The sequence below is a fragment of the Ascidiella aspersa genome, chromosome 4 (assembly GCF_963924565.1).
Source record: "Ascidiella aspersa chromosome 4, kaAscAspe10.2, whole genome shotgun sequence".
Taxonomy (NCBI): Eukaryota; Metazoa; Chordata; class Ascidiacea; order Phlebobranchia; family Ascidiidae; genus Ascidiella; species Ascidiella aspersa.
In genome coordinates this window covers 12,797,164-12,817,591 of record NC_139450.1, presented here as the reverse complement: position 1 = coordinate 12,817,591, position 20,428 = coordinate 12,797,164, and the positions used below count along the sequence as shown (strand labels likewise).

General features: G+C 40.5%; 1 protein-coding gene across 1 annotated transcript in view; it reads left to right on the top strand.

Moving 5' to 3' along the window:
* LOC146147961 (chondroitin sulfate synthase 1-like) overlaps positions 1-20,428 on the top strand; it is a 34,309-nt gene that overhangs the window by 1,815 nt on the left and 12,066 nt on the right. The window contains exons 2-7 of the mRNA XM_083387397.1: positions 6-113; positions 1,034-1,159; positions 1,495-1,611; positions 8,161-8,278; positions 10,397-10,512; positions 16,461-16,643. Coding sequence (XP_083243523.1) covers positions 6-113; positions 1,034-1,159; positions 1,495-1,611; positions 8,161-8,278; positions 10,397-10,512; positions 16,461-16,643 — 768 coding nt within the window. The remainder of the gene's footprint in view (positions 1-5; positions 114-1,033; positions 1,160-1,494; positions 1,612-8,160; positions 8,279-10,396; positions 10,513-16,460; positions 16,644-20,428) is intronic.

Sequence of the window (20,428 nt, the reverse complement as noted above, 5' to 3'; positions counted from 1 at the left end):
CACAGGCGGAAAACCAGGTGCGCTTAAAAACGCGGATATTTGTTGGCGTCATCACGGCAGAGAAGTTCCTGACCAGTCGGTCTGTGGCCGTAAACAACACGTGGGGAACCCAGGTCCGAGCTTTGTTTTTAATTTGTTAACTTACGTTAAACGCAATAGTTAAGGCCCTTTACGCTATTTATTCTTATACCTATCGCCTTTTATTATGAGTTTACCCTATTGTTATTTTCAGGTTTTACCCTTTTCCTGCTGCTTTATAGATTTTGTAGCTCGACCCTGGGTGCGCCTGCTAGTTATGTATTAATTATTAACAGGCAGATAACTGAGACATATTCCCTCCGCATGGTCGTTCGTAAAGCTACATGATTTTTTTCTTCGAAATATCCTCAGCGGCAATTTCAAGCTTTTAGCTGTAAGCGGCGAAACCGGCCTCTCGTTTTTTCGAGATATTGTGTGGGGCGTCAACGCGTTTATCGGCTTCGTTATGTGTGATTTGCGAAATTTATAGCTGCACATGCCTCGTTTTACTGCGCACGCAACGAGAGGATCAGCCATTTTACTTTTTGCGTTATGAAGTCACCTTTGCCTATTTCACCTTCTAAGAAAAAAATATGTTTTCTATTACAAAGGGGTTACAACTTACAAAGGACTCGTAACCTAAGTAGTGTACTCGGAACTTACATATTTATGCTCCAAGTTCATGAAAGTAGCAATCTGTGAGAACCTCACCAATGTACAAACAAAACGATTTTTTAAACTATTTTTTGATCGTCGGTTTAAATATAACGATTATGTTTACGCTCCAAGTTCATGAAAGCAGCAATCTGTGAGAACCTCACCAATGTACAAACAAAACGATTTTTTAAACTGTTTTTTGATCGTCGGTTTAAATATAACGATTATGTTTACGCAGTTAAGTAATATACTTAGCTTTCTAGTTTTCAGTTAAAATGCTTTTGGATTTGTTTCTTACAGCTGCATCCTTAGTGATTCGCGAAGTTTTTATTTCGTTTTTTGTTTTCATGTCTTGCAGGTTGACAAGTTAGAGTTTTTCGCGGCCAACGGATCTCCTGACAAATACCACGTTCCAGTTGTCAGTCTGGACGGCGTAAGTGACACGGAATACCCGCCACAAAGGAAGATGTTTACCATGCTCAAGGTATTATGCTATTAGCAAATGGAGAATTCGATTTTTTGTTAACGTCCAATTCAAGTAATTACGTCAGGCGGCCGTACTTTTTGCGTAAAGTATCGCGTATCCATCCAGGAATAAAATGCGAAGTTTTAGGCATGTATAATCATGGCCCGTGATCTTACACACATTGTAACTAAACGATGCTGTATCTAAAAAATGCCTATCGATACCTTGGATCAATCACTGTCTTTCGAACAGTGCATGTCTGTTTTTATGTTACGCCAACCCAAACCAATATGATACTTTTGCACGATATGGAAGCGTGCCCAAAATCCATCAATCCATACATTTTGTTGCAGCACATCTGCAAACACCACCTGGATAACTTCGAGTGGTTTATCCGGGCCGACGACGACGTTTACATTAGAGTGGAAAGACTTCGCAAATTTCTGTCGCAAATCGATGGCGACAAGATGGTACGTTCTTTTCGCTCACCATTGTGATAATTTTAAACTGTTTTTTTGGGGGGCCGTTTTTGTGAAAAGACTTCATTTGCCTTGTTTCGTGACCTTGGATACTGGCTTGCTTCTATGTTTTACTGAATCTTTTTTCCTGTTTTTCCAATAGACTGTTACCAATAGGCGGCGGCATTTTTGTTATATTTGTATAAGGATGGTATTTACTGCTTCCCACTCTTTGTTGCGTAAGAAGCATAGAATCTGTTCAGTGCGATTTTGGTCAACCATCGCGAACTTTTTAGTTTTATTGTTTTCTTATTCAGGTTTTTAAACTTCCATTAAAGCTAAGTCTACGTAGAAAGAAGATCCCACTTGATGTATTCTGTGGTGTCCTTTGCGTGCGTTTGTTTTTTAAACGACCGAAACTGTAACAATTATTTCACGATTTAACCGTTTACCCACTAGCGACTGACTGTTTTGTTGTCTGAGCGGTGCGGGCCATCGCTTTGTTTGTTCCCTATGTAAAGTTTAAGACTCAAAAGACCACAAAATTCGCCAACCGTTGCTCGCGTCATTTTACCCCATTTGTCTATCGCGGCAAACAATTGCGATTAATTACAGACAATTAACAGCACCGTGTCCGTGCAAAATTGATTGACGCGGGTTGAGGTTGCTGGTCAAAGCACTTTTACAGCACCCCATTGACCTCCAATAGCATTTAAGGTGCTAAACGTCGTAGAAAAACAACCTGAAAAACAAAACGAAATTTCCCTTAGTTAGATCTTATTCTAAGTGCGATGTCGCACATCTAAACCAAATTATCGATTTTCCGTCTCTTTCCGCTGTACACTTGTCTAGCCTTCGGCTGGTTTTCAACCCGATTCAGTGTCGCTTAGTTGTTCACTGTACCATATTTTACCAGCACATACAACATCTTGTTTACACAGCGTTGCCCCAAAACAGCGTCTAGTTTCTGTTGTGCTCGCGTGCAAAACAGATTCGAAGCGTAATTTAGGATCAGGTTCGCTTAGAAAGCCAAGTGCATTTTACTGCGTTTCCATTTATTTGCTGACGAGTCAATAAAATGTTACGCTATTTTGTAGGCCATATAACGACAGGTGGATCGCAGTCAGCTGGACTGTAGGTTGCTAACATCGCACTTTCATATGACTTGGTATTTCGTTGCATAAGACAACAGTGGCAATGCTATTTGAACAGCACTACAGAGTCCGCTTCACATTGGTGGAGCTCACTTTGAGGTTTTGTCGACTTTCGCCCGGCACTTAAAACGTGCTTTTACCGTAACCCTCATCGAGCTTGTATTAGCGCTTATGTCCGCTCGTAATAACCATTGAGCACATGCCCATCTGCACTCAGCTATACCGAGTGTTCCATCCAACTTAGCAGCGACGAACGGCATTCGCCTTCTTATTACCACCGCGTGTTTACATTTTCAGTGTATTTTCTGTCCTGTGATAATAACATGCCTGGCTGTTTTTTTTAAGGTGGCTTAAAGGGCGTGAAACAGAGATGAATTTCCTTTTTGACTATATTAGCTGGATTAATCTGCTATAAAACACTGAACCAGTGTGTGCTAATATTTGGTTTAACAAAGACCTGTCCACACATATTTAGGTAGACACTTTCCAAAACAACGCAAAAAAGAGTACGTTGCTTATGTTTAAAGTGGCAGTTAATAGATAAAACTACAACTGGTAGAAACAACATATGCGTCCCACCATTACCTCAAAATTTATTTTCCGTATGTCGCGTGTAGCCTTGATCCTTGGTCAACGTGATTTATATTCTGTTCACGTCGAAATACCTGTGTCCCTGGTTCGTGGCGACAAGCTCGGACAGCATTTCCCCGTCAACGGTCGTCAATGCACAGTTCCTCTTTGCCCGCCACATTCACCGCCAGCACGAACAGCCACCACCGCGGCGCGTGATCTTGTTTGTATTGCATTTTTAACTGCACCAGCAAAACAGCGAGGTCAAATTCGGCGCTGCCGTTGCTTCCCCTGTAGACCGCGGTCCAGGCGTTAGAGATGCGCGCTTCGCTTTTGTTTCTGTTCACAGTAGCAGCAGCCACGACCAGCCAGTGGTATTGCTTCGGCGGCAACACTAACCCGACCCTATGGCGCACTGTATATCAGTGTAAGCGGTTATGACGTTTGATGTTTGTTTCTGGTCTTCAATCTTGCTTCTTGACGTGTGGATGAACAGACACAAGATAACGCATTACCGCGAAAAAACGTTTTAAAGCGACAAACAATGATTAGCTTTAGGTTGCAAAACAGCTCAGATTTAACCCCAAAACAGCTCAGATTTAACTTCATACGTAGCGAAGCCTAATCATATTGTATTTAAAGTTCGATATATATGGCTTCGTTTTTGGCTTCTAATGCGGAATTTTAGCCTTTTAGGAACTGTTAAGTATTTTAAGTTAGAAGGTCAGAGTCTTTTTCGCCTGTTGCCACGGCGCCCGGGCCCCAAAGATGTTTAAAACAACGCTCCATTCAGACATGGTTGTTTGCCCAACTTCGCCTCTGGCCTGACCGGTTTCGGATTACTGTTGTATCAACGACTCAGTCCGGCCGCGTCCTTTCGGTCAGTGTGCCCAACTGCCCATCCCATTGTTTGGTTTTGCGCCGCCGCGCAATTCCAACTATTTTCTCTCCATTCGTGATCGCGATACCTAGACGGTTGTGCCCAGTAGTAGTTCCGCTTAATTGTCTGCCTTTTGTGCACTGTCAACCACCAAACGACCACGTCGCCCTTACATTTTTGTGAGATTTTTTGTCGACGATTGCCTGTTACTAATTTCTATACTTTTTGTCGAAATATTCTATACCCTTATTTTCACTATATTAGAATTTAGCAGAAGTGATTATGCCGATTTTGGCATAACTGCAGTACTCTGTATTTTAATAAAGTTGTATTAGATTTTTTTTAACCTTAGTGGTTGTTTTGAATCCCTTTTAACCATTTTTTCAATGTTGTCAAATTAACACCCAAAAAATTAGTATAAGTTAATATTGTAAATCTTTGCAGTAATTTAATGTTTTTTTTTTTTTTACGAACTTAACTTCGTTTATTTCGGTCCTTGGGCGTTTTTGCAGCAACATTTGTAGCACGCATGCAAAAATCGCTCATCGATCCAAAAAGTCGTAGGCCGGCGTCTTCTGATGAAGATAGCACATTTACGTCTTGCGGTGAGAGGTCGGCTGCTGACGGAACCATTGTTTACAAATGCGTCAAATCGTCAGCTCGGCCACCCTTCTATTTACTCGATATCATGCAACTTTACACGCAATGGGAGGGGCAGAATCTGGTCGGACCCGTCTCGATTGTTTAGGTTTCGCTAGACACTTCGATAACACTCAACAGACCAGTTGGTTCTCGTCGAATCGTGCCTGATTTTCCGGTTTTGCGCCACACTTCTTTGCGACATTTTTTAATCAGTTAGTTAGCCTTGAGCTTGGTATAATAGCGCACAACGGGCGTATTTCTTTCGTAGGGTCAGTTTCACCTCTATACGACCCGCTCCCCACTTGCGCAGCTAAATTTTTAATTTTTTTTTGTTAATAAACTCACGCCATGTATAGCTTTGCTTTTCCTTTTTTTACCCCGAACAAAAAACACAAAAACGCACAACGAAATGGTCTCCTATGAAGTTATTGTATGTACTACCCAAGATACGCGTTTGTTGTTCGGTTATTGACTGGCGTTTTATTGCTCTCATATTGTCGATGGGAGTGCTTCTTCCCGACAACAACCCGGTAATTTTCGGTTTTCATATTCAAACCTCGCTTTGTACAACGGGAAAACAGTTAGCGCCTTACCGCTTTATTTGAGTTGATCACTGTGGATTATATTTTCCTCTGTTGAACACTAAATTGTCCGACACACACGCTAGTATAGCTGTTCTCGAAGTGGATGGGTACTTTGCTAAATTTGGTGAAGCATGTATGTTTCTGTAGTTATAGAGGTAAACATAGCTTTATTACGTGTAATATAGTTCTGGCATTTGGTTGGACCTGACATTTTTTTAAGAGATGTGGGTACCTGTTCAAAAAGTGTGAGAATCACTGCTCTTGTACCAACGATTCTTGTTTTCCTTGGGCAAACACTTTCTCTATTGTTTCTAACTGTAAAGTTTTACGCGAGAATATGTGCAGTGTGAAGACATGTAACGACTGTAGGAATTTGATCCTTTATTGTACGTGAGATCAATGTAGCTAAATTGCAGCTCTGGCTTATTGTGTCATCCAAGTCTAAACTTGTCGCTTACTGGTCCGTTGTCTTGGCAAAAATCACAAACATCGTCAATGCTCGGAAGTTGGCCATAAAGAAACTAATAACATCATTATGCCTTGTGAACACAGCCATGTTGGTTCGACACTAACCGCAAGTCGGGCGTTTCACCAATCATTCAAAGCCATAAAAACTTCGCTTTTTCAGCCGTCGTAAAACGTTTTTTTACGACGTTTCGTTTGACCCGCTGAATTTCCCTTATAATAGGCTACGTGGCTCAACCGGTCGACTAAAAATAATCCCAGTGTATCTTATTTATTTTCAAAAGCGCTGTGAATTGTGATCCTTAAGAAATTGCACAGCTCTGTGATAGTAAAAGGCAACAAAAAGTGTATGCTAATTTGTCGAATGTATTTTTAACACTTTTGTTTTCAAAGTAATTTCCAACTTAATTATTGATAATAATTTAACCCTTTTTTTGGACAACGAAATTCGTACAAGGTCTGGATTCTGGAACGTTCATTTGAAATCGCTTGTAAGTTGTTTGTGGAAAAATCGTTTACATTGCGAGAATATTTTGTGTGGTATTTGACGCCGCGGCGTGAAATAAAATCACCTACGTTATAATCAACGTGCATTGCGTCATGCCTTTTGTGCCTCGAAATATTAGCTCACCTCATACAAAACGAAAACCGGCCATCGAATAAAAGTGGCTCGTTGATCGGTCGCGCACGACCGCCCATGCGTTTCGAGTGACCTGGCTACCTGCCGTTGTTATCGTGCTACATATACGTCAGGGCGTTGTGAAGCGGCAAACCCGTTCTTTAAACCTATCGGCCATCTGGAAAACAGGCCTCCGTTTGTGCACATTGTGCTTTTAGCGTACTTTGACGCATAATTTCTTGTGTGCCAAAATACGCCGCATCGATTTTGGGCCGCTCGCTTTTGTGCCTCCATAATTTAGCAGGTGGCGCACGTTGAGCTTTGGGGCAAGCATTATTTACCCAAAAACATTTTTTGTCAGTTTTTCAACGTACCCTGCGGTATCAATTGTTAAACTCTGTTCCCTTTATTCATCGACGCCGTCTAAACGTATTTTGTGTGTTATTAACAGGAATTCAAATCAGATTGAATCTGAGGTCTTGAGGATAAGCTTTAAATTACAAAACAAAACTGTTCGGGCCACTATTTAAAAAAAATCCCGTCCAATATTTCGACTATTAGCTTTTCTCTTCGTTTCTTGCTGGTTCGCTGTGTGGATAGATTTGTTGTGAAACAGCCTTGCAAATAAACATACAAATCGCAATGAGACCTAATTATATATTATATTATATATTTTTTTTACGCGAAGTTGGCATTCTTTTGAAAAAGAGGTTTTCTGCAGAAAAATAATTTACACTTGTCCGATCTTGTCCTGATAGTTTTCTGTAAAATCAAGAACGTACACTGGCTACTTTATGTAAAAAAGATTTTTTTAACAATTAAACTTCGCTGCTTTTTGATGCGAACGGTCTAAGCACCCCGAAAACCGAACGCAAACATGATCTATGCAAAATTTCATAATTTTTGTTAGTTAGCAACAATGTCATTTTTGAACGAATCGCTTGTCAAATAAATTACTCGTTATTAACTTCAAATGGCTTTCATGAGCATGTAATAGACGACCATGTTTCTTTTGTTCGCTCGGTTTGTTTAAAGTTATGCCATTGTTAAACAGGAATGTTTGTTCTTTTCTTCCATTTCTTCCGCCATTACAATAAACCAATTTTCTGTCCCCTTCTCCTTACGTTTACTGCGTCAAAGTGTGTCAGTCTCGGACTTCTGGCAAAGAAAGCAATTATGTTGAAATCACCTTAGTGACTTGTAATACGCACCGAAAACATTTTACCGGCGATAGAAACTATAATTATGTACTTACGTCGTTATTTCAAACAAAGTTTGCGTGAAATGGGTTGAATGTATTGCGCGATACTATAGGTTTTTGGTTACAAAAACAAAAGCAAAAAAATGTTGCAAATGGTATGCCCCGGTTTTTTTGCTAGTTTTTTCGCCTGAACATTTTGCTAAATATTTACAGCATTGTTTTATGAAAAAGTTTTAGGCCAAGGTTTGTTTAATAGATTCAAACTTGAGTGCTGTCCACGACCTGTTTATTAATATGGGGTTCGTAAAAACGCTCAACCATATTGTGCTAGGAACTATATTCTGTTACTGGAGACTAAAAAACGTTTTATGTCATATCTCAAAACATTAAAACGATCGCTTCCCACACTGCACTTCATATTTTAAATTCCACTTGTTTTGTTTCAGATCTACATGGGCCAGCCGGGCCACGGAGTGCCTGAAGTCCGCGAAAAGCTTGGTCTGAACGGTCACAACTTCTGCATGGGCGGTCCCGGGGTGCTGTTCAACAGGAGAGCTATGCTAGGTTCGTTGTCGTACCATTAAATCGTAATCATTAAGAAGTGGTGTGTAAAAAAGGCAAACTGAAGTATTTTAGAATAACCAGAAGTGTTTAATTTACAGCACGTGCCAATTTACTGCGTGATAATGACTAATCCACCTTCTTGTGTTTAATGTTCGATTGAGTTTAATGTTCGACCGCAGCAAAGCGATGAAACTTATATTTGTTTTCGCCGTTCTATAAATATCAATGTTATTTATCAAACCCACCGTAAAAGGTCGCATATGACTCAGTTATCGTAGGAGATTAGCAAATTGCTTCTGGAATAATTAGCTCGTCAATGGGTAATGGCATTTACACATTTCCAATAGTGGCTTACTCACCTTAAAACTGAAACATTTTTTTCGTGCATTTTTCAACTCCACTGTACACATGTGTTTCTTACGTCCTAAACTGGTTGTCATACCAATCAGGTGAGCAGCGGAATTCTTCAGTCAAAATTTAGCCATTAGCGAGTCTCCTTGCTTTTATACTAACGTTGTTCGCGTGGAATTGAGGCTGACTAAAGGCGGTTTAAAGTGGTTGTTTGTACGCCAACTCACAACGCATATGATACTGGTGTTAAATTTCTAACCGAATCGCTTCCGGATAATTTGCTTTGTAAATCCACCAGCAATTATCCACCCAGCATTGTGTTCTATGTCTCTATGCAATCAGTTTCACTCCGTATTATATCGTTTTAAGGTTAATCATTGACCCATCGCACCGCGCCCCCACGCGAAAATCGTTCATTTACCAAGTCAAGTCAGACTTTAAACCGAAAACGGCTTAAGAAAACACGGGTGTACATAAAAAATGCTTAAAGAATTTGGTGGTATGCAACGGTTAGACGCCGCGTGGCAAATACGTTTTCTACTTTATCATAAAGCACGGGAATCGTAAAAGAGCTTTCTTTCGTTGTCGGGGTTTTCCTTGGTCTTTGTTTGTCTTCTGTCACCGTCGACACAATACATCTCTGACTCTGAGTCTAAGTCAGTGCTTTGTGTGTAATTCTACGCCCTTTCTTGTTTGCCTAAAGTGCGAGCCCGGTCATAAATCAGTGTAGCAAATGGCATTTACTCATATTCCAAGACGTGTTTTTTTAGTAGTATAAAGTGTTATATTAAGGTGTTAAAACAATGATAACAGTTATTGGCAAACATACGGTTTATTTTTAAAACCGTCAGTACCATATTTTTGAAATTGCCGTGTTATCTTTTCTGACATTTTCGAGTGGACTGCAAATAGTGTTTGGTGGACCTAGACGTGACTGGCCACAAGTTTGAGTAAGGTCAGTTAATTGCCTTGTAATTGTATAGGTTTATAGGTAATGTGAACGGCTCTCAGCGGTCTGGTCTAGTAAAATCTACGGGAACACACAGTAAGACCTACAAAGCAACAATATCTAAATCAAAATAATCTATAATACCAAAACATTCAGACCAACGAGAGCACACGTGCTCTGTACTGGGTCTGCTAACCACGCGTCGGCCGCGTGGACAAATTTTTCGTCGTTAGTCGCCTGCCTCGTAGCGGTGTAACAAAACATGTTTAGCCATTATGGCGTCACCGTCGCGTAACTGTAATCAGCGCGAAGCACACTTTAAATGGCAGCAGTTCCCCGAAAAAAACGTCGATTTGGTAACGCCGTCACTGTTTTCATGTTTAGCCTTATGTTTAGTCGTCATTTTTTTGCGAAATTTTTTTTCCGTTACAGTTTTTTTTTCTCGGAATTTCAACGCGAATTATACGACGACCTTTTAACCTAAGATTTTTCATTGTTTTGACATTTTAAGATCGTTCGTATGCAAATGAGTGGGACAGTTTGAATTGCCTTAAAATATTTCTGCCGTCACCCTGTTTCCTTAGGAGGCATCGGCACTCGGCAGTATTGCATAAGGTTGTAAAGTGCATTTGTTGGTTTATTTTCATAAAAACCATCATGCATCAAGGCGAGATACAGCGTTTAATCGTAACTATACAAGCCATTTGAAACATGATATTTAAACTTGTTTTAACAAATAAGGTGAATTTTGTCCACGGTTTAGAAAAGCTAAATACATATTAAAGACACACCATGAAAAAATTGTTATTTTTTCTCAGAAATGTGTCCGCACATCGACCACTGCATGGAGGAGGTGGTGTCAAAGGAGGAAGATGTGGAGCTGGGACGTTGCGTTACCAACCACCTGCACATCGAGTGCACGCACGCCTGGGAGGTGACTTATGGTTAAAAATTGAACCTAAAAGTGTTGACTAGATCTTAAGACTAAAAAATCTTTTCTTTCCAGAAAATATATATTTCGCCTATAAGGCATTCTTATTTAAATTAAATTCTGATTCTAGAATTTCTGATTTCTATATTTGTGTAAAATTTTAATAAATGATTTAATATTTTACCTGTTATTATAAACAGTTTTAAGATCATACTGATACGAAAACAAGAATTGTTCTTTTACATTTTATTGTCTGCGGGAGATTCCTTACTTCCCAAAGTGTGGTGTTGACTAGGCTGTCTTGAGCGTACAATTAGATTCGGGTTCTTTTTTTTTCTTTTAAATAGCCCGGCTTTCCTTTTCAGCAAATTTTAATTTTAACCGGCAGCGTTCCTTTGCCCCTCGACTGCTTCGTTTGGGCGCCATAAGATGCCTAATCCGCCACTCCTTTTTTTCGTCACGTTTTTTTTTTATTTTCTGAAAAAATGAATCATCATTGACGTCTGTTTAATCGTACGTTATAGAAAGTTGCAGTTTTCATGTTTTTTCTTGCATCTGCTTTGAAGTGCGAACAAGTTAAAATATTAATATGGTTAGGTAATCTGGACATGTGCCTATCTGATTTCTCTTTGAACAATTTTTGTGAAAGATAAATTTGGGAAATCTCCCTGTAACTCCATTGCAATGTCTTGAGTAACAAAACCCGACGAGTATTTTACCCGTTCAAGCCGAATTAAATTAATTTGACTCAAGACAAGGTGGGCCCTGCGCGACTCGGCCGAGAAGCTTTTATTAATGGGCCGACGACTTTGTCCAAGACATTCTTTTATCGACACAAAGGCCGTGTTTTGGCAACACCACAACACACATAACATAACATTGGAAAAAGACAGCGTGGTTATTTGCTATGCTTGGTTGCGTTTTATGTTTCAAATAATAATGTTTGGCCGCAGTGTTTAAAAAAAAAAAATTGATTACAAAATTGACAATTGAAACTATGCGTTGTTAAAACAAACATACGATGTTTTCATATGTAGCACTAAATTACAAAAAGTGTTTTTAGTCGCAGGTCCTAATTTCTTCTTTTTTTGCGTTCGGTATATACTAATTTTAAACGTGACCAGAAGTTGTTTCGCAACACTAAACAACCCAAGGTTTCTTCTATTTTTAACGAAGCTATACGTCACGTTATAAAGCCGGCACGTAGACCTTTTGAAGTTCAGTGGTGGGAGAGTTTCGTTACAGGGTTGCACAATGATTTTCGAGAGCCGCTGGGCTTACCCCACCACAAAAAAAAAAACTTGCCCAAATTTTACGCCCCGGTGCCTCTACTATTTTCCTGTCCTCAAAAGGTTGTCGTATCACCGTTTTTTGCTGACTTTTATCCGTAGGTTTAAGCCACCCGCACGCATACCACTCTGTAACAGGCGCAGTTTTATGATTTAAAAATAGGTTTTCTCCTTTTTTTTTTGCGCTAACATTAAATAGCTCAAGTATGCCGAAAAAATGCAACCGTGATCGAACAACCTTTGTCCTCCGCGTGTTTACGAGTTGGTGGAAAATTGACCAGTAACTAAATGGCACAATAGCACAGTTAACTATTAACAAGTGTTTCAATAGGTTACGTAACTTTGCTATTTTCATTTTCAACTTTTCACCTGATGTTTGTCCCGAGTGAAGCGAAATTTCGATTGGTATAAAAAACGCGTGTAATTAAATAACACGTTACAACACTCGTGTTTCTTTTAATGTCCTGATAAACAATGCTTTAAATTTGTATAGTATTGTTGCGCCATTTCTTTTTCACTGCTTTGACGGCCTGTCACTGACCGGATGCCGCACTCAAGTTAAACGTTATTATTTCTCCAGTATGTTCGTGTGGCTCGAACGCCAACACTAAGCGCAAACTGTAGCACAGCGGCTAGCGCGTACGCTAGCTCGCTTGCCAATAAAAAAGAAAACAGTGCACCACAACACGTTCAAAACGAGACTGCCCGAGTTCTCTCGTTTAGGAATTGCCCTTAGCAACAAAACAAAGGCGTTAACCAATTAGTGGTAATAAGTGAAAAAAAGTAGAAAGACAACAAAACAAACCAAATGAGGCGAAGTGAAAAGTTAAATAAAGCGAACGAAAATATATTTGGTATTACAGTATATTTGACCTCTGTTTTATCTAGAGCAAGGGTCTCAAACTCAAATTGCTCTAAGGGCCAAATGAGGACGTGTAAAATGCCCAAGGGCCGCAATTCACAATAAAATTTCAACCATTAAGAACCCATAATGGACACAATAAAATATAAACACGTGTAGGCTGATTTTTGGCTATAGTTATTGGTTCTGGCTACTTTACTGGCAGCGTTTATCAACAAGGACCTCGATATTGGGCTTCAAATTGTCAGCAGAAACAAATCTTAGAGTTGCCTGCAGATGTGGACTGCCTAATATTGGCAAAGAAACTTCTTTGTTTGCAAAATGCTGGTTTCAGTTGTTTAACTTTTTATTTTTTTACTTTGCCCTGGTAAGCATCTTATTTATCGCGGTGCATTGTTTCGAAGTGCAAACCCTTGTTATACTTCTTCATAACAGCGATCTTCTGCCGGCAAATAAGGCAATAACTAGCACCTCTGACCGCGGTGACAAAATACAACTCTTCCCACCTATCTTGAAAAAATTTTCTTTCGTATGTGATTTTTCTCATTATTGAAGCAAAAGACAAGTGTTATTTAGCTTTTTAAACTATAGCTATTTATTCAATACTAGGCTAGCCGCTAGCCTACAACTCGACAATCAATTTATATATTATGAGATGACCAATTACACAAACACCTGACTGGCGCGCTTTCCAGCGTTATTGTGACAAATGAACAGAGTTGAATAGGCAATGTGACGTAATAGTAGATCTTTTACCGCATAAATGGTAGCGTTTGAAAGTGATATGACAGTGAAGTTTGGTGAGTAGTTTCAGGTTTTTGAAGCAAATTTAGAGTGAATTTTAACTTTCAAATCTGATAAAAGAAGATATGTGGCACTTAAATATTGTCAATACTTGAAAATTCAAATTTCGACACGGGCCGCACAAAATGTTCTCGCGGGCCGCATGCGGCCCGCGGGCCGCGTGTTTGAGACCCTTGATCTAGAGAATGACTTTGTATAGATGCGCATTATTTATTTTAGCTGAGCTATATTTTAGTTGAGCTCTATTTTAGTTAAGCTATATTTTAGTTGCTATATTATATTTGAGCATTTCTAAACACAATACCCCTTGTGGTTCTTGGCCGAAATTGTATACATTTAACGCTTTTTGAGAAACGCCCAGATACCGATGTTGTGAAAGACATCTTAACCAAAGAGATATGTGCCCGTTACCCGGGTAAATCCTAGCTTAAAATAATCCTAGGTGTGCGCCTAGGTGTGCGCCATTAGGTCGGCTCCCAAACATCAACCAGATACGAATTTGCGGTCGCTTTACTGACGAAGCCCGTCGACAGTCATTATGCAATCCCTCGTAAAACTATGACCCCAATGGAAAATAGACACACAGTGAGTCCACAAATCTTGCGCAAGAACTAAGTCCAGAGACAAGCCACTTGTCAGCGGCGTCAACGCGTCACTCACGGGCGTGCGATGACGTTTCGTTTGTTCAGCCGACGGAAACGGTGTGGCACCGACCGATGGTCATTGTGGGCAAAAGTCATTTCTTCTGTTTGTCATTGTCTTATCGTTTTTTGTGCGTTGTGGATGTTTGTGCCCGACCAACGTTAAACTGCAAAACCGTTTTAACTGTGATGACGTTATAACCAGATAGTGTTATCCGTCAAGTGTTTGCCCGCCTCGGTCATTTTTTTTGCTATATTGAACAATTGAGTTTAGCCGTTTAAAAAATATTCAAAAAAGCTAACAGAACGTAGCATCGCGCGTCGTTTCAATATTTACATTTTCAGCCGTGGCACGAATTATATGGTTCCCGACTTCATAAACCCATAAATCTAAACCATTTTTGTTTCGCTATTTTCCCCGCCTCGAGAGGAAAGCCTTATCTCTCCTATCCGCGTCACTCCGCTCGTTCGGGATTCCGTTCGACAAAGTCGCCCGTCAGATGTGCGTGGCATGTTTGGTTAAGACCCCGCCGCTAATAGTTTCAGCCAAGCGCCCCTCTTAAAGTTAACGCACACTGCCACTTGGCCGGCTTCGCCGAATAATTGACATTTTTTGTTCCGACCTAACTGTGTACGTGATTAGCTTTTGGGTATCATGCCTCTAAAAATGATATGTTCAGCACTCTGTTTACTCGAACGTTCAATAAAAAAATATGTTTTTATGAAAAGTTTAAAATTCACTGTGTGTTGTACAAAGCGACATACACTTTTCAGCTTGGGAGATATCTTGGTCAAACAGTCGCGTAGAGAGTAGCGGGCAACAAAATCAATATGTGTTACACTCACTGTCCTTATGGTGCAAATTAAGGCGGGATAAGGCGACACTCCTTATTTTTAACATAGCGCCAATGCAGTAATGATGTTAAAAAAAAACAGGTGTCGTTGGTTACACATTTCTGGGGCTACATTCGAACGTCAGGGCTACCTAGCAACCGACCAGGCCAAACAAACAAACACACACAACACAACAAAGCATTTTAATACTGTGCTTATTAATAGCGGAACCCGACTCATTAAATTTTCGGAGGCTTAACGTGCAAGTAATTGTGGGTCATCTTTCGTAATATTTGATTGCAAACTAGCGTGCTGATTCATTCGATGTTTTAATTTGTTTCACCTACAGCAACACTTATGACATTTGGTAAGTATAGGACATCAGAAGGTGACAGACAGTTGTCCTTTGATTGCACTGTAGTAATTTTGTCGAAACTACTAAACAAGCAACTCGGTTAGGCGTAGAACTTAGTTACCTTTGTACAATGCAAACAGTATTTATCAGTAATCAAACCAAAAATATTTCATCTTATGATTAAGATGGATCATTTGTTTATTTCTGTTTTTGCGCAACCAGTGATTAACATTAATAATCGCCGCTAATTACCTTGTTTAAAAGAAACCAGCAAACAAATCCGTTCTAAATGCGTGGTCAGAAATTGGTCATTGCAGGTCCTAACAAATCAACGGATGTTATTTTTCTAACCAGTACCAATTGTGATGTCATCGCTTGCAACAGCATCCCTTCGATTTACTGGAAAATTAGCGTCACCCGCCTTTGCCAATCGCTTGCTTGAGCGTGGAACGATCGGATGATCACATTATTGCGTCACGTCCATAATAAATATACCCATTTGCTTTTCATGCTGTGTGGGCATTTCCAAAACATTTGACCCGACTTGCCATAACACACACACTAAACAAACAATTAACACGTTTTAATTGTTTTGTTTATTCAGTTGGTACGTTTACTTTTTTATCTCGTGACGAACTTGCAACCGTAAGTTGCGGGAAACGAAATGAGTATAGTTAATTTCGACGCCCTTAAACACACGTTTTGTCTATCGATTAAAATACGCTTTCTGGGTGATGCACAAAGATGTGCGATACTTAAAATATTTCGATACTGAGACCCGATAGTTTAGACTAAAATTATCGCGATTTGATCCGATCCAAAATACCTCATTACTATGTATACCAACTAGGCAAAATTGGCAAAATTCAAAGGTCCAAGGTATTTTTTTAGGTTATATGGCCAAAATATTTACACTTCAAGATAGATTTGCTATACGTTAGATTGCAAATCATGGCTGAAGTTGAAATTAATTTGATATCGGATCGGAGCTGATGCCACCCTGGTATCGGAAGAGAACCGATATTATCACTTATCGACGCCGATCCTCGATAATATCAGACATCCCTATTGTGCACTTGCAAGTTTGTGAAAATCAATTTTGATCAAATTTGCTAAAAAAACAAGTTAGCTTTACCAATCTGTCAAGCAACCCTCTCTTCCCGCAGACCCTCAAGCTGTTCTACCACTCGTACCAAGAAGAGTACACCGAAGAGAAGCCCTTTCTGGGCAACCTTGCCGAGAACGACCACGTCAGTCGAGCTCTCACCCTGCACCACATCAAGGTGCCCTACATCATGTACCGGGTACATCGCCACTACACGAGTCTCCTACTTAACTCCACCACTCAGGTTTGTGGAATTGGACATTTTGCTTGCCCGGTGATGATGTTTGCGGCTGGCCTAAAACTTACACATTTGTCTGTGGCATCTCATATCATCACGGTTGTGCGTTTTTTCCATATTTTGCCAAATTGGAATTCATGATTTTGGCGGTATAGTAGAATTAACTGTACCGCCTTTTGATCGCCAAAAAATAGATTTGCGTTGTTTTTTTTTTTGTGTCGACTTCTAATATTTTTAAAACCAAATGGAAACCACATTACACATAAAACGTGGAGTTGAACTGAAAGAAAGTTAAGTCCTGCCACAACTTCCACCTACAACGTCTGGTTTGACAACGCAAACCGGAAAACATGCGAAGAAACTTAAGTTCCCACCATTGCGTTTAAATAAAGCATATAGGATCGGACGTTACGCAAACTTCTAATATTTTTTCGAAAGTCCCCGACTGGATTTTCTCTTTATCTTTATTTGTGCCCTCCCTGTTTATTTTGCACCACCTATACAATCGCTCCTTATCCACATTCTTTACACCAAGTGCAAATTTCAGCGCTAAAAAAGGTGATTTCGTTAGTCACAAGTCAACACAGCGGCAGCACATTTAAGGAACAACGGTCAACATACCGTCGCCCTTAAAACGCCTCCCGAATCTCGAGTGTTTGTCTTTGTAGCGCGTAATGCATGCGCGCAGTGTTTGCTGTGTTGATTCAGCAATACAGTGTGTATCGCCATGTTTGCTACTGCCGTTTGAGGCAGATATTTTTCGATACTTTATTATCGTATTCGTCATTGACGGCTGTCGCGTTACCTTTAAAAGTATGCAAATTAGGAACGAAATTTGTATGCAAATTTTTAACAAAAATTACCCCGCGATCATTTATGGCTGTGCTTAAGTTGTGTATAGATTAGGCGCTGTTACTTTTTTGATAACTACACATTAGACTTTCGGCTTTGTTATTTAATTGACTAAAAAGCAGTTATGCCAATGGGAAACTCTGTCAAAGCGTAGCATTAGCGCCTAGGAATCGCGATGTAACCTATTCGGAGATAGGCAAATATATAACCATAAGAGCTGGTGATTAACTTTTGCAAACTCAATATGCACGTTGATTTGTAATTTGTTTTAACCAGCAGGCATTGAACTGCCTAACCACCACACGTTTTACAGCAGAGTATTCTTTATTTTAAAAAGGAAACCGCACTTTTCCTTTGGTTGTAGCTAAGTCCGATACGCTAACGTTGTCTGTTGTTTGCGAAGCACCGATATTCACTTATACCTGGAGTGAAGCCGCTCCCCAACTCCAAATAGATACACTACTATAAAGCTCTTCTAATCGCGCGAGGTCCGTCCTTACAATCACATATAGTACTGCGCCCGACGGGCACTTGACCCTTGTGGCCATCTCGCGTTGTTGTGCTTGGTCAAAGGACTCTCCCCTCGTCGCCTTGAGTGCAGTCCAAACATTCGCTCTCAGAACAAAAAAGCGTATAAGGCATCCATATATTCTCCGATTGTAACAACGCCATTTATCATGGCCTCGCATGCTGCGTCGCTTCGGACTCCCGTTTCTGGGCCATTCTTAGCCCAATCGTATTCCCGGCAAAGCGTCCATGGTAACGGCGTATTTTTTAAACTCGGGGAATCGATTTCAGTTTATTTTATTGCCAATAGATACATTTTACTGTGGAAAGTCTTCCAGCCCGCGCCTTCATACTACCGTGGCCTGTCGCGGTTGCTTATCTTATTCAGCTTTAAGACGTGGGAGCGATTGCTTCTGTTTATTCAGGCTGCTGGCAGCCGGCGGTTTGGCGTGTTAGTTAAAGTCTAATTCTTACCATTGGCAAATCCCAAGGTCAGCAGGGTCACCACGGAGGACAGCCAATGGAAATTAGTCGCTTTTTATCCAGAATATTTATTTAACCCTATAAGCGCAATTCAAGAGAATTTAATTGCCGACACATTGTTTTAGTTGGGCGAACGACATTCAACCGATTGTAGATTATAAAATAATAATGATTGTTTACTTTGCGAATATCTCTAAAATGAAGTGTAAGGGCGCCATTCTTCGCGAAATCCCTAATTTGCAGCCAGGCGCTAATATTTAAATGCTAATATTTTCCTCGGTCCCGATTTTTGCTAAAGGGCTTTGCAAAATTTCCGACTGTTTAAAAGCGGTTTGCATTGTGATTTGCGCTCCTGGTGCATTGTTGCGACGAGTGACACGTCACAGCCCCCCGTCTGAACCCTTGTGCAACCTCACTTATTTATCTGGTGATGACGCGCGGCGTCTTCCATTCTTGTGATTCAAGCCGCCAATAAAATGTAAAGCAGGCTTTTCGCGTTTAGTAATCGCTCGCAGGAAAGCCGATTCTTGACGCAGTGCATAAAGCGAAAAACAACGGCATCTTTGCACTTTCGGTTTATTAACAGCGCGCTACCTGTGTTCCACCTGTGTTAAACACGGCACCGACACTATACCAGGGGGAGGCGGTGAGTACGTCGTAAGTAACCCCTCCTGTACAAAGGTTGCGCAGTAGAATATCCTCTTCCGCGTTCTCTGTGTAATGTTTTTCTTACTAGGCGGAAACTGACTCACCTACACCCGCAAAATAGTGTCAGGTGTTGATGCAGTGCGCTTTTCTTCCGGTGTTAGACTATAGTCTTAATGCGTAATACCTTTGCAGTGTGCAATTCGTATATTCAATCCCGTTGAAAATGATTAAGTCTCGGAACGTGTCCAAATGAAGTTTAGGATTAAAGCTCCACTTAAATGTCACATCAAGTTTAAAAATGTTGTTGCGCGATGCCCGCTTTGTTGTTAATGCGCATTTAAGTTTAACGGGTTGCGTGATGTCACAGCGCCTGATCGTATATATCGACGCGATAAAAATCCCGATTATTCGATTCCATTCGTGCCCCGGCCTAAAACTATTTCATTGTGAGGTTTGTTTGATCAACAATTTGTCGCCGCCCATAACGATCTAAATTTTTCCACGTATACGAGTTTGGCACTCGATTTCTATTTACCCAGTACAATAGGTTCAAAAAGTTATAGCTCCGATGCGACCGAATCATAATATTACGCGGGCGTCGACAGTTTAACGAACCCGCCATAAATCGAATGGCCAAATACAAACTGACAAAAAACATCTGTGACTTTCTGTTTGGAGAAAGCTTAATCAGAGACCATGTTTTCGCAAAGCAGTGACGACCAAAATACCTTGAACGTTGCGTTATTTCGTTCTGCGTACCTTAAAACGCTCTCATTTCCGCAGTGAAAAGCACAAACAGACTTACATTATACAGTTAACTTTACAGTATTTGCCTTTAGTAAAAACCAAAGTTTTATCCGGGGCCGGGTGGCGGATTAAACAAACTAAACCGAACCTCCCGACCGAGTTTTTACAGCGTTGTTCGAGTTTAAAAAAATCTAGGTCAACCTTTGCGGTGAGACGCGATTTTTCGAATCTTTTTATATTGGCTTCAAAATACCAGCCGCCCACCCCAACCCGGCAACACGTCCATGCGAAGGCTCCTGCGGTTGCTACGTGCGTGTGCCCTCATTATTTCGCAGCCAACAATTCGAAATACGCCGGTGCTTAAACCTTCACGTCTGCTTCCACGTGGACGATTTGCTCGACTTGTCGCCGTTATCCGGTTTCCATTCATCTACGTTTTGCTTAGTTTGTGTACAATAAAAATAGTTACCACGCTCTGTTACCAGTTCATTGTGTCCCTGATTTATGGGCTAAGTCTGAGGCGTGTATTCAAAGGAATAACGATGTCATACAAT